At 33.8% G+C, this 14,895-nt stretch overlaps 2 protein-coding genes across 3 annotated transcripts in view; one reads left to right on the top strand and one right to left on the bottom strand.

Annotated features, from left to right (window-relative positions):
• The window catches only part of LOC148956290 (ribosomal oxygenase 2-like), a 58,822-nt gene extending 46,924 nt beyond the window's left edge, over positions 1-11,898 (top strand). For both annotated transcript variants that reach the window (XM_089102670.1, XM_089102590.1), the window contains exons 6-9: positions 3,490-3,633; positions 6,195-6,309; positions 9,202-9,314; positions 11,678-11,898. In XM_089102670.1, coding sequence (XP_088958796.1) covers positions 3,490-3,633; positions 6,195-6,309; positions 9,202-9,314; positions 11,678-11,860 — 555 coding nt within the window. In that variant the 3' untranslated portion in view covers positions 11,861-11,898. The remainder of the gene's footprint in view (positions 1-3,489; positions 3,634-6,194; positions 6,310-9,201; positions 9,315-11,677) is intronic.
• A 566-nt stretch (positions 11,899-12,464) lies between these two features.
• LOC148956289 (uncharacterized) lies at positions 12,465-13,422 on the bottom strand. Its single transcript, XM_089102732.1, has one exon. It carries the CDS (start codon positions 13,380-13,382, stop codon positions 12,705-12,707), a length of 678 nt encoding a protein of 225 aa, XP_088958858.1. The 5' UTR covers positions 13,383-13,422; the 3' UTR covers positions 12,465-12,704.
• Between the last annotated feature and the right edge of the window lie 1,473 nt (positions 13,423-14,895).

Genomic DNA, 14,895 nt, shown 5'->3' with positions numbered 1-14,895 from the left:
GTGTTCGGACAAGAACACAATTATGTTTTAAAAGTTGGGAATTTTGTATTTGTGGGTCTGTTCCTTAGCAGGACCGGCTATTATTCTGTAAGACCTAAGATACGTACTATCTATAACGGAAATGTATAAAATTTGGTCGCTAAACTTGATGAAGTTTAATGGGTTTTTTTCTACTTCCAAGTCTCCTGAAATTTTGAACGAATCAAAAATAATCGTCCGAGCCACTGGCCTTACAGTTTCTTGTGAAAGCAACGGATTTTGGTGATCCAGATTGGAAAATAGACATTTCTGTTTCTCTGTCTTCATTGTGTGTCGAAAAAGGGTGTGAGTCGCGGACATGTACATTGCCTTATTGCAAACCTTCCGCTTAATTTGAATGAACCGGATGTAACGCTATATTTTTCGGGACATGATGTGTCGAGGAGCGCTGATGTATCACTGGTACTGACATCCCATTCGTAAGTTATGCTGATGGCATCTTCAGTATTTGCAGGTCTGTTTCTTAGATTGAAGGTAATTATCGTATTTTGAGCATGGAATATGATAAGATTGATTTAACCATCAACTCATTGAAAAGTAGCATTAAAAGTGCATTTAGGCGGAAAGCTAAAGATCCTGGTTTCGCACCGCTTGTTCTGGTGATACAGCGGTTTCTTTTGCTGAACAATTTACTTATCTCGACCAACCGATTACGTCTGATATAAGCCTATGCGCAAACTACTGATCTTGCATTGCTCTGACAAAATTTCCTAAAGGGTACGGTATGCTGGTTTGTTGTAAACGTCTGTACAATCATCTTGTGTGTGCAAGACTTTATTGCGCTTTTGTAATGTCACATGTTCTGGCGCTTTCTCCTTTCTGGATTATTCTGATTGAAAAGCGTGAATTTGCAATCCGTTCAACGTTTTTCGAGCAGAGAAAATAGCTTTTGAATCTCCCTCTGTGGATGAAAAAGACGCGTGCCTCGGAAAAACACAAAATGGTGGACCTCTTTGTAGTGGTTAGCGATAGGATTAGCCGAGTCAAGTGCACATTAGATCCGTAATAGTTGCTAGAGCATCTCTTTTCTTTGTTTCTTATGTGTGCTTTTCCTTTTTTTCTTTATTTCTTTTTCTTTTGATATTTCATCTTTGTAAATCTCTTTATTTGGTGATGGGCAATAAAACTCATTTATTCATTCAAACTTTAGATTTTTGGCCTTTTGTTTGTCTTAATGACTACAAAATCAGTAGCCGTGGTCAACTTGTTAATTTTTTTTTCTTTTTTTTTTAGATAATCTCCATTTCCATCATAAAAATAGTTTAGTACTTGCGTCATTCGCCGGCTAGAAGTTTTGACCGGACAAATACAGATCAAACAAGACTATCAGTTCAAACAAGATAAGAATAATTGAATTCCAGATTAAACACACAATTCCCCATTTAAGTCCATGAAAAAAACCTGTGATTCCGATGAGTATGATGGGTCAAATTTCTTGTTAATTTTAATGCTGAGCATAGAAATTGTTCATAAAAAATTTCAATAAAATAGAAATTCTAGGCCTATCGAAAACCTATTTCTCAAGAAAATAAGATTGTTAAATCCAATTATTTCGCTCATTAAGACTTCTCCAAAATTTTAGAATCGTGTTTACCCTCTTAGAATACCTCCATAAAAAATACAGAGCGTCCCTATTTTGCGCATTTTTCAAATCAGAAAATCATATACTATAATGTGCTACCGCTGCTAAACGTGATTATTTCTTGCAGCTTTTTGTCTATCAGCGATGTGATTCCCTAATCTCTCATTCACGACGAGATTTTACTATTTCGAAGATTTAATTAGCGCCAAGTTAAGTTCATAGAATTTGTCAGCCAATCAGAAAATTATGTAGCATATCACTACTGATGGGCTGAAAGTAGCGCTATTTAAATCTTGGTATCAGTAAAATTTCATTGTGAATGGACTTTTAGTAAATATACGATATCCCTGATTCAGCAGGACTTACCTAGCTGATTAAATCAGTAGCATCTATTGACGGAGGGTATCGAACTAAAACCTATACAAAATATAGGTTTTCAAAGGAGCAAAAAAATTAAAGAGTCGGTTCTTTGGACAGTTATTTTTTATTTTTGTTATTATTAGTAATTGTTTTTTTTTTTCACGAGACAATATTTTTTGGCCTCCAAGAAATTGCAAAAAAAAATTGTGTCAGAATATCCATTTTTTCTTTTTTTTTTTTTTTCAAAATGAGAAAAATGGTAAGTTACGCATTTTGAACAGACTGATAGATTCAGGATCATGGAAACTGGTCGAGATGCAGGAAAAAAGAGTCGACAATTCGATCTATTCAGCCTTGGAATGTGGTGTACAGAAATGTACTTTAATCTATTTATATTACCATAACCGGATTATTATTGGTTCTTTTGTTCTAGCTTTATCCGATAGGCTTAGACCCTCCTCCCAAAATCATTAAAGATTCATATGTATGCCAATAAAAGTTACCGAAAAAGTAAACTGCACCCAAACTGAAAAAGAGAGAATGGGAATCCCCTTTCCCTTTGTATTAGGTGTTGTTTAATTTTGGGAGTTTTTACTTAAATTTATATGAATATGTTGTACACCCTAAGGGCCCCGAGGGTCGATTTCAAGGGTTCCAGAGGTCATGATTTGGGCTCAAAATGTTTAGGTTTCGATTCTCAAGTACCCTTGCTCTGCGGTCACCTTTGGGGGAGGCGGACTGAGAGTGTGTAAACTTGGAGCCCAGAAACTAAAAACCTTTCTCAAAAAGTTCATTTAAGTGAGCAAAAAAAAATCGAAAATGTAAGCTATTTAAAAAAGAAAAGATTTTGATACTTATCCACGGTGAGAAAATCAGTATCTTTGAAATTCGTATGTATTCCTTTTTGAAATTTAATTGTGTCTTAAATAAAAGACACAAGACTGTTAGAGCTCATTCCAATTAAGGGTAGTTTCAATATATTTTTAAGACTCATTTGTACAAAAAAACGAACCGTTGAACTATCTTTGCTGGCCTGGATCTTAGGCCAGTTTTTTTGCTGATTTTTAGAATTTGTCAAATTCAGTCGTATCTGAAACTATGAAGGTAAAATCCTTGCCTGAAAGTAAATGGAACCTCTCTTATATATTTGTAGTTTGATGAAAAGTTCTGCTGTTCAAAATACCAATCTGAATGTTTTGCTTATTGAGTTCTTTTAAGTTAGGTCTTTTGCACTGTTTTTCATGCCAGGTCTGCTATTTTATTTCCTAAGTTAGTATCACACCCTTAACGAAAACGAGAGGAATATGCGGCATAGAGGAATATGTTATATCGAGAGAAAAAATTATTATGATGAGCTTCCGCTGGATTCTTCGAAGCAAAGGTGTATTTGATTTTAAATTTTGAAAGTTTAATTTACAGTCAGAATATACAGGCAGTGCATATAGTCGGAGCACAGTGCGCATTTAAAATACGCACTGGAATGTTCATCTTAAGTTTTTCACTTTCAGCGGAATGAAATGACTTCACAGCTGGAAAAAATAACTGAACAACTTTCAAGTCATCTTCGGGAAATTCCTTTCCCCCAACCAATGATGTTAGATTTTTGGTCGTCGAGATTACCACCTTTCGGGATTGATTTAGATGAGATCGAGGTAAGATTATATAATTATAACTAAAATTGCTATAATTTAGGCTGCTTCCTGTGGATCGAAAAGATTTTCACCCTGATAAGTTTGCATCAGATGAAGAAGGTAGAATGCAGGAAAACTAGTTTTAGTCTAGCTTAATTTGTTTAGAAACGAAGTATATTTGGCCTTTTAATGTTTATGAAGAACAAATTTGTCTCGCTGACAAAAAAACAAAAACAAAACAGAATATAAACCAATGGAAAAGAAAAAAAAGATTTTGGTAGAGAAGGGCACATTATATTCCTTGCAACTGACGAGATAGTATATTAGAGTCATATGAATTTAAAACATAAATAGAATTTAGTTAATATTATAAATTCTGTAATATTATAATGAATATTATAGTACTATGTTTAATACGAGTAAAATATATAAAATAAGTCAGAACCAACGTTCTAGCGTTGCCTACAGCAATCCTTAAAATTTGAATTACCATTATAATTATAATTAAAATCGCTACAATTTATATATATATATATATATATATATATATATATATATATATATATATATATATATATATATATATATATATATATATATATATATATATATATATATATATATATATATATATATATATATATATATATATATATATATATAGCCCGTCAGCTATAGCGAGCCGGGCCGCAGTAGGCTTCTATATATGGGTCCTCATTGTCACTTGCCTTCTAACTGCGGACAGTTTGAGCCTTTTCTTGATGTCATGACGACACCACAGGTTTGATACAGCCACCCACCCTGGGAAAAATACGAATTCTTTCCGAAAGTTATGACCTATTTAGATCGTTTTTGTGGCCAGTCATACTCGCTTTCTCGCTGTCGCTTATAATTCTTGTTGCCGCTTATCATCAAACCGCACATTTCTTCGTTTTTCACTTTTATTTCTAATTCATTCTACTCCTTGTGGTCACATGTATTGTAACCGTATTATTTCTTTGATCTTCAGTTTTGTTTTGACTTGTATTAATTCTTGCGGCCGATTATTTTCGAACTGAATATTTCTTTTTTCAATTCATTTACCACGCTTTCAGCACCTGAAGCCTTATTATTTTTTAATTCTTTAGTACTGTTCCTAATTTTTTCACGGAAAAATAAATGTTCCTTCACTTTCAAATTGTCACAAACTGTCTCATTCTTTTGTATATCAATTCTTGTACCTCTATCGCGGTTTAGTACATTCTCCAAATGTTCGGCTCTGCTCTCTTTAACTCTTTTCTTATAACTATTTGAGGTTCCCTCCTATCTTTAACTGGAACAAGTCCAGATTGACTGTTACCTCTCATTTTTTAAAACTTGCCAATACAATATTTTACTATTATACCGTCCGGCTACATCTTCAAGGTCTTTGGAAATTTTATCCATGTCCCCTATTTCACATCTTTTTAATTAATATTTTAATGCTGTTTCAGCTTTTATTACATTCATTTTGTTCTCAGGTGATCTATCTCCCAAATACTTAAAGCGTTTTCACCAATATTCCTAGCTGCGATTCTAACTTTCCTCCCTAAGACACCATCTGCTAATTTACAAACTATTTTCCTGAATTTTTCTATCCATCTTCTAAATTGTCAAATTTTAGACTCTACGGTTTAATTTTCGACTGTTTCTAGAAATTTCCTCTCAAATTCTCATCCTTGAGTCTACCAACGCCATAACTTCCCGTAAGGTAGTAAGACTACCTAAAATCAGCTTTACCCTACAGTGGTTTCGGTGCGAAGAAATCTGGATATGATTTTGATATGAATTTCATGCCCAAAATTCAAATATGTCATTAGTTTTTGCCGAGCAGCTTGAATCTTTTGTGCAATTTAATGCTCAAGAGGCACGAAAGTGCAGCTTAATGCTCACGTTAACAACTCTTACAACTTCAAAAACATGTCTATTGTATTTCCAAGGCACATTAAAGAAAATGCAAGATCACGCATAGACACACTTCATGGAAGTGCTATATTTGAATAAAGTATGAATAATCAGCCTTGTAGCTTCGACCGTAATGAAGAAATACATACTTAGATTAATTTGTAGATAATTAGTTCAGATAACACCATTGACGTAGAGAATCGAGGTCACTTTGTAGATGTTTGCTACCAACGCTTGGTGCTGATGAGTACAGTTATTGATCATCTGCGAGCATCTTAGTAGTGGAATATAGATAAAGAAAGGGTAAACCATTTATAAGAATGCAATATAATATTTTGCCCTAGCTACTTCCTTAGGCACTCCTAACATCAGCAAAGGGGAGAATTGAAATTACTTCACTCTGCTCAACGAGCAATGAATAAGTTATATTGAGTCAGTGTGTCTGTCAATATAACTTCAAGCAGGTGGTATCTCTTTTTTCTTATTTTTATTGTTCACTTTTTCCTGTAGAAAGTAAAGTTAACTTATCCCTTAGTTACCGACTGTTGTAGTGAAAATATAGTTAAAGGAGTAACTAATGGAGGGAATCATTATTTATTTTGTTTCCTTGACACTCTAGGAGTATGTTCTGCTACACTTTTATTTTGGCTTCTTTTTAGGAGTCCCAACCTAAGTCGCCTATGCCGGGTATGGAGGACGAGGTTCGACTGTTGTACAAAACGCACATTTACTTTATCAAACGAACATTTCAACCAGATGAAGGTGACTCTGAGGGTAATACATGCTACTTCAAATATATTTTTTAATTGGAAAAATAATAATATTTTTCATGTACTTTTTCTTTAATCGGTAGACTGGTCAAATCTTTTTGAAGACAAGGTGAAGACTCTACTTTGAGTAGAGCTTAAAGATAGTATTCCAGGTCGAAGAACATTTACTTTACCTTGGTATGGACCTACACATTCGTATTGATTTTCAGCATTTTCTTTCTTTTCCATTGTTTAAATCACAGAGGGCTCATAATTGCAGAAATGTGAAGAAGGGCTTAACTGAGTTTCAATTTTAGAAACTTTTTGGTGGGTGTTCCCAATTGTGAGCACTCTGATTACACACAGATCATACAGCTTGGAACAGCCATTCCGTAACGCCTAAGACTTCCTTGGAGAAAACTAGTTTTTTGTTGAATAAAAATTAAACTAAAACTAGAATCTTGTCAGAGTATAAGTGAATACGTTGCAAAGAGCCTGAATTACCAGTAGCCTGTCTTGCAAAAACCTTCACCGCTAGCTATTTGATAGAAGGATCATTTTCAGATTGTTTGTATTATCTGTCCTTATTATGGTGGTTCTCACTTTGGCCCCAAACTAGCTGAGCTTTCCAGCCTTGAGAATTGCAGTCTAATTTGTCGGCATTAACCTTGATAAAAAAAAACTGTCTTTATTCATTTTCGAATTAGTAGCTTGTACAGTGCAGTAAATTAACCATGTAAGGTTTTTGACAGTCCCTGTAATAGCAGAAATAAATCTTTTAAATTGATGTTTTATGCATGGCAATACTTTGTTCAGACCTTGTAGATGCTTCACGGAGAGGATGTTCTACCGTGCGACAATGCAAAACTGGAAACGGTAAATTTAAAAACAAGTTATGAAGAATATAAGGCATATATTCATGTAAATATACAATGTATTCTTTTAAAAAAAAAAAACATTATTTTGAGTGATTACATACGTGCATTCTAGGAAGCTACGGCTTTTCATAGGTCTTATTTCAAAGCTCGGCGAGCCATATTTCAAGTTTTCTGGCGAAAGCAATGGGCTTCATGTCCATGAAGAGTTGCAGATTCAAAGTTGCAAAATTTCGCTTCTCCTTCTGACAGAAATATATTTGAAAAAATCACCTTGCTTACGCTTTTAGCTCAACTTTGAAAAAGCTTTAAGTCGTTCCTTAAAATATTTATAGAGATACTTGACCTTGGTTTCCTCTTGAGCTTTTTATACGCCTAAGCAATGGGAAAAGGGTGCTAAGTACAATTCTAATGATCCATGGTTTCCAGATATTATTCCTAACCTTTTAAGAACTTATCAAAAACACAATTTAAAAGATTGGTCCAGCTATTTTATATAGTTGATTCAATATAAATGTTTTATTTTGGTTGGCTTTCAACCGTTTTGTACGTCTGAACAATAAATAACAGAATGCTAAATATATTTTTACTGTCGCAAGATCTCATGATGTATCTTTAAATTTTCAACATTATTTTTAACTTCTCCAGTCTTAATCTTAAACAAAATACTCTTACTCTTAAAGTGAATTATACATAAAAGGTGAACGATAAGATAATTTTAATTATCTTAAATATTCTTAATCATCTTGATTATCTTAAAAATGCAGACGATCTTGTGTATATGAATGCCTAGCAGCGACTGATGACAATGGGCTGGATCAAAAAAGGTAGAGCTGAATACAGCCAATGGATAATTTACCAAGTATCCAAGGTAATATATCCAAAAAGTACGATATAACTCTCTTGTGTTATTAACTAGTCAATGACTCGACGTATAACCTAGCTTATCGACGACTTTGATTTTATTCATATCAGAGCGTACTCGTTAGAATAAAATGTTTTTTTGGATCATTTTGATAATTTTTTACTATATTTCCAAAGTTAATTGTTGGAAGAGGATATTTCCAAAGTTGATAAACTTCAAGTGAAACTTTTTTCTAATTATTCTTTTTTTTCTAATCTGTTTGTGTTAGGTTCGGTTTATTTGAAAAACCCGTCCAGCAGATGGCAGCTGAGCATGTTGAAATAACCATATTTTTTTAATTTTTATTGCGTTTTTATTTACTTTAACTCCCGTTAATTCTCTTTAATTAGACTGAAAAACTACTTTTCTGTGTAGTATATAGTACAGTAGAAAAATTGTGTATTTGCTTTTTGTAACTCTTCATTTGCTTATTTCTCATTGAAAACTCAGTAGAAATTTTGATGTTTCTGCCTTTGACATTCGAGTTTATCCTCTTTCCCTAGAAGTTTGTAATAATGCACGAAAAGATAATGTAATTTGAATTCTCTTCTATAGGTTTGTGTGTGTGTTATAAGGGGGGTGGAAATGGGCAAGTGCCAAAAATTTCCTTTGGAGTTTAAGATTGATGAAATCCAATTTTTTTCCTTTCTTAGATAAATTGTCTTCTTTTTTAGTATATGTTTAAACAGAAGAATTGATCAAAGCTGAGTAAATGACCACAGTTGTTAAAAAAAACGTTTACAAAGGTAATTTTCGGGTCTGGTGTCTAATTTTCGGTTGTTTTTTTTTTTTTTTTTTTTTTTTTTTTTTTTTTTTTTTTTTTTAAGAAACAGGGCATGGAAAATCGGAGACTTAGTATTTCAGTTATAAAACGTTTTTGCTATTATATTTTATTTTTTTTTCATTACTTGATACACATCCTGTTGAGTAAAATGTTTGAGGTAAAACTTTATCGTACAGGTCGTTATCAATAAGCCTCTTTTTAAGCGCTCTATTTCAAATTTTCTTATCGTACATAGACAGACCAATAAATATTGATCAACTAACGAATAGCAAAATTTAATTTGTTCGAAGTTTGATAATTACCCTCCTTTATCTCTTTGTTGAAGCTCATGGCCTTGTCCTTTTTAATTTTCAGATGAAGAAAAAGAAGAAGAACAAATTGAAGCAATAGGTTTGTACAGCTCCATTTTCAACTCAAGACCTGATCATATGATAATGCTTGAAGATCATTCATCAATTGAAAAGGAGGTATAAGTCTCTTCTTTCATCCCGAAAGAGAAATTTTGGTTACAATTTCTATACAATAACCATGGAATCTTCTACCATAGGAAGTTTTTTATTATTATTTTTTTAAGTTTTCTTTTGCCTTTATTTTTAAGGTGAAGAATCATTTTTCGATGGTTATTCGGTGCCCTCTTATTTTAAAGAGATTTCATCAATCAAAATATAAGCTTATCTTTAATGCTTTCAAGAACAAACAAGTTCTGAAGATAACTAATCTTCAGAGGCCGTAACTACGGACAGGGTTCCCTAGAGTCAGTTATGTCTTGGCCAAAATTAACCTTGGTGCCTTCTACCCCCTCTTTGAAATATTATGTAAACTAGCAAATGACTAACACGTTGCCTTTTTTTTAAGTTTTGCCGCTGCACCCACCATCAACATGCCCTCCCTTCGAGTTGAACACCCTGATTATTAGCCAATATATATTTTTTTAGATATTTCCTAGCCTCTATCTTGACTTGTACAAAACACAAGAAACAATATGAAAATATCTGGTACGGGACGCGAGGTTGTGGTTAAAAACAATAGAAATCGATAGCCATTAAAAATTACTTAAAACTACTATCGAGTCAAATTTAAAAAAAAGAAAAAAAGAAAGTCATATTTCTAGGAAATTGGAAAAAAGTAGGTGGTCAGTTTTAAGAAGTAGCTGGTTGTCTTCCGAACTAGTTTTTTTCTTTCGAATTCAATAGCACTGTCAAGAAATAAAAATGTATGTGAAGAAACGTAATTATTTTGGCACATACATGGTATGGCACATATCCGGGCGCAGAAATTTTAGGGGCCCAAAGTTTCAAATAAATAATCTAACGGTTATAATTCTTTTGTAATTTTTGATGTTTCATTTTTATTGAAATAAAGTAAAGGGCACCTCATCACTCTCCATCAGGCTCTTCATCACTATTCCTAACGAAATAATTAATTATTTTGCAGAGGCTTAAGCGAGAAAAGTCAGATAAATAGAAAATTTTGTTAATGAATGAAAAGTTTGTTAATAAATAAACATTTTGTTAAAATTAGGACGGAAGTTTTGTGAGACAGGTGGGGGGAGGGCACTAATCAAGATTTTGCCCCGGGCGCAAGAGAGGCCAGAACCGCCACTGGTTCCCGTTTAGAGAGGCGTAGACATAAAGCTAAAAGTTAGCGGTGAGTTCTACAACTCACTTTTGAAAATTTTGACAGGTTTATTTTTAGATAATTCTGTCTAAAGATAAAGACAAATAACTGGAAGACAATTGCTGAATATAAGACAAATAGCTGAAAATATTTCAGTTTGTGTCAACAACGTCATTCACACATTCGTTTACTGACAACATTTTGCCTGAGCCACCCTCTGGTCACCCACATTGACGGAAAAGGTTTATAAATAGTCCGTGCTTTTTGTTGATTGACATCAAAGTTTTGCTAGAGAAACAGTCAATTTTAAGTGGAAAAAATATTGTTTGGAAATTCTCACTAGTAATCGGATCTTCTGTATCGGTCTTCTAATTTTGGAACCCAAAGGCATCTAAAGTCAAAAATATTATTTTAGAAGCCTCAGTGACGCATTTGTTTGCTCTGGATTTCCATCTTTGAGCTTTTGACCTTAGTCTAGCTTAAAAATTATGCCCGAACCACATCATAGTCACACTTATTATTAAAAGACTTATGAAACATGTGTTTCTCCTTGCTTGAATGTCTCATTTGTACTACATAAAAAGTAAATGGATTGGACAAGAAATTGATTCAAAAGCTTATATCAAAACTACTATGTTCCAAGTATCGCATAACGATACTACGTCTTTTCAGCTCTACGACGCTATGATACACTCTACGATACTACGATACTATTTACGATAACGATACTATGTATTATGTCTTTGAATCTTTTACCAGTGTCATTATGCAGATATGGTAACTAATATTTGTAAGTCTTTCCTGGCTTCTGGAAATTATGCCTCAAATCTTCATTCTTATTGGTCAATCATAAATATTACATGTGGAAACTGAACGTAACTTAACTGAAGAAATTAGCAAGGGAAAAATTTCTAGTAATATCTCGAACAAACTTAAGCATTTCTAATTTTACTGCCAAGTGAGACTATAGTGTGACTCGGGCATTGAGCTATATTGAGTAATTAGGACTGAAACTGAAAATGAGACTCTGAGTTCACATTGCCAAGACTTTCCTTAGTTGCCAAGACGTATTTAAGATTTACTCGTGAGAGGTATTTACTTCGCAAATACCTAGTCTACCTTCTTACTTGTTGGTGCTTACAGAGCCTAGAAAAGTAGTATTGAATTTTGTTTAGCTTACTTATTGTAACTAACGTTGGTTTTCTTTTTTCAGCCTAAGGTTGTATTAAAATTTCCATTAACTTACGAAGAATCTTTGAAGCTACTTTTTGAAAGAGAAAGCGTAGCCGCCAAAGAGTTGACATTACCTCTAGAAGATGCTGAAAAGCTGCTTAACTCACTGTGGAGTTGTCATCTGTTGGAAGCTGCTAAGACATCGTATTCGGATAGTCCCTAATCTCAGAAAATATTTTTATTAAAATATTTCAAACTATGGACAGCAGGTTCCTAATTTTGAACATGACCTTGATATTGATAGTCTTAGATAGCTGAGATTGGCTGATAGTTGAGAGTAGGTTAGTTAAGATTGGCTGACTCCAATCCTGCAAAATCTTCTTTTTTTCAACATTTAAGCTTAAGCAAAAGTTACCTTTATAACACAGCATTGTTCGAGTACAATTATTCATTTTATAGTGTATGTCTGTGATCCTGAGTCCAAGACTGGATAGTACTTTCTAAGAAAAAGCCAAAGCTAACAATGTATATTTGTGGTTAAGTTTCACTATTAACTATTAATGCATTTAAAGTTTTTAACGTTATAAATGGCTAAATATTAAAACTAACAATAAAACTTAATAAGAAAATTTAGAAAAATCCAACGGTGAAAAAAAAAATCAATCATCTAGATCTAGGGATGTGATTAACTTTTATCATCGTCATTTAAATGTCGAAATTATGACTAGCTGTCTGAACACTGTGTATCTTACCCCTATGCTCAATTGAACTGTTTCAATTAACTAAGTACCCTTAGAAACGGAAGCTTTTTTTGAAATATCGTAACATACCTTTGAAAATGATTTTATTGCCAAAAAATAAATTATCAACAACTGAACAGAAAAATGCTATTCTGGGCTGAGTTTCGCATAGACCGACATTTTCAAGAAATCTTCACCATGTTCACTAATCAATTGATAGTCATTGGCTAAGTCATATGAAGGAATCCCTAATAAAATTGATTCGTTTCTGACGTGCTTGTTGTTTCACTAAAAGGTGTCTGCGAAGACTCTGTTGAATCTGTGTTTTCAGTTGGTTGTTTCACTAGTTGAAGTCTCAGATGTTGATTCTGAATTTGTTGAGGTTTCGCTGCCAATATCTTCGGTTGTTGGTGAAGAGGACTCAGGTCTTGGAGATGTGCTTGTCGTTTCTGACGGGGACTGATTATTTATTGTAGATGATGAAAAATCAGATGTTGGGGTTGTAAATGTCATCGGAGATTCAGGTATAGATGTAGTAATTGTTGTTTGTGGAGGTTCTGTTGAAGAGGACTCAGGTCTTGGAGATGTGCTTGTCGTTTCTGACGGGGACTGATTATTTATTGTAGATGATGAAAAATCAGATGTTGGGGTTGTAAATGTCATCGGAGATTCAGGTATAGATGTAGTAATTGTTGTTTGTGGAGGTTCTGTTGAAGAGGACTCAGGTCTTGGAGATGTGCTTGTCGTTTCTGACGGTGACTGATTAGTAATTGTAGATGATGAAAAATCAGATGTTGGAGTTGTAAATGTCATCGGAGACTCGGTTTTAAGAGTAGTAATTGTTGTTTGTGGAGCCTCTGTTGGGGGATCACTACCTCCTGCACACTGTCCATTACTACAAAGCACTGACGGTACAATTATAGCAGTAAGAACAACTGCAGTTCCCGCAACACCAAGAGCTATTTGTAGTTTCTTACTTCCTTTAATCTTATCAATGATTCCCATATTTAGTCCTGTTTGTATTCTTCTACAGACAACACTACAGTAGCTAAACTAGTGCTGTCTTTCTCAGCTTCACATTTATAGCAAGTTTCAAAATGATAAGGATTACTATCTTTGCGTTTTATCTATACGTATCATCATTTTGTACATCCAAAGACGATAATGGCAAACAGTTTACTGGTATGGCAGACAGAGTCGGAAGTATTTTCAGTTGTACTTTAGTGTATAGTGGTTTCACGTTGCCATTTCTTAACATACGTTATGTACTTTAATGAAGAATATTCAAAGTAATTTCCTGAAAAAAATGTGCATTGTCAGTTTAATATACATATGCTAATATTTATTCTTTAAGATCTAAATCTATTTTCGATTTCTTGAAGTTATAAGTTAAAACGTTTAAAATATTTTTTTTTTCAGTAAATTACAAATTATATTCTGGCCTTTAGAAAGCATAGGGTTTAGAACCTATTCAGATTAATTTCTGCTCGTTTTGAGCTTGACTTATTTTAATTTCTGTTTGTTTTGGGTTTCATTTATTTATTATACTGATTTGCGGTAGTTGTGTGCTTGGTAGACTACTTGATTCAATTTTTTTCATTTTTGGTTTTATGGGAGCTCTTTCCTTTTTTTTGAAAAACTTATTTTGTGCAAAAAGTTTTTTTGATTAATTTCTTTTCATTTTATATTGACATAGTCTTTTTAAGGGAGAAAGATTGAGCCTCTTCTGAAGTTAAACAACCATCCCTTCCACAAAAACCTTTAATACCCCCTAAGCATAACTTACAACCCTTGCCCCAATCTCTGGGTTTGTTTCAACCCCAAAAGCCTTGTTATATGATATTTAGACTATTTTGAATAGAATGGCTATCTCAAAACTTCTATTAGATGCATTTCGGGACAATATGACGTTTGTGTAAAGGTGAGAGAGTAGCTGCCCTCTGATGACTTTGACTCTTAAAAAGAGCACTAGAGCGTCTGATTACTAATCCAATGAGCCCCCTTTGAAGTTTATATGACTACACTTTCTATAAAAACCCTATATGTCCCCAGGACACAACTTACAACCCTTGCCCTGAGGGCTGGTGGGATCTGTTATCCTCAAAGACATAACTTACAGACCTTTCTGATAGGCTTAACAAAATGGCTGTATCAAAATGTTGATAGTGTTTGGGGCAATAATAGGCGTGGAGGGAGACATTTGCACTCTGATCACTTTTGACTAATAAAAAAGGCACTAGTCCTTTCAATTTCCAATCTAATGAGCCCTTTTTGAAGCTTCTACGACAAAACTCTATAAAAACGTTATATGCCCCAAGGGCATAATTTACAACCCTTGTCGTGAGAGCTATGGGGGAGGGTTGTCATCCTCAAGGACATCATTTCCAGACCTTTCAACTACGTTGGACAAAATGGTCATATGAAAATGTTGATCGGAAATGTTTGTGGAAATAATGGGCGTAGGGAAGGGGCGATTCTCCCTCTGTTTACTTTCGACGATTAAAAAGGGCAATAGCCC

The sequence above is a fragment of the Artemia sp. Qi Xiang Cuo genome, chromosome 1, assembly GCF_049724085.1.
Source record: "Artemia sp. Qi Xiang Cuo chromosome 1, ASM4972408v1, whole genome shotgun sequence".
In the NCBI taxonomy this organism is placed as follows: domain Eukaryota; kingdom Metazoa; phylum Arthropoda; class Branchiopoda; order Anostraca; family Artemiidae; genus Artemia; species Artemia sp. Qi Xiang Cuo.
The sequence above is the reverse complement of the archived record's forward strand: the minus strand, read 5'-3'. Positions and strand labels throughout refer to the sequence as shown.

Coding starts and splice junctions, on each gene's coding strand:
- LOC148956289 (XM_089102732.1), bottom strand. CDS start 13,382: ATGGGAATCATTGATAAGATTAAAGGAAGTAAGAAACTACAAATAGCT.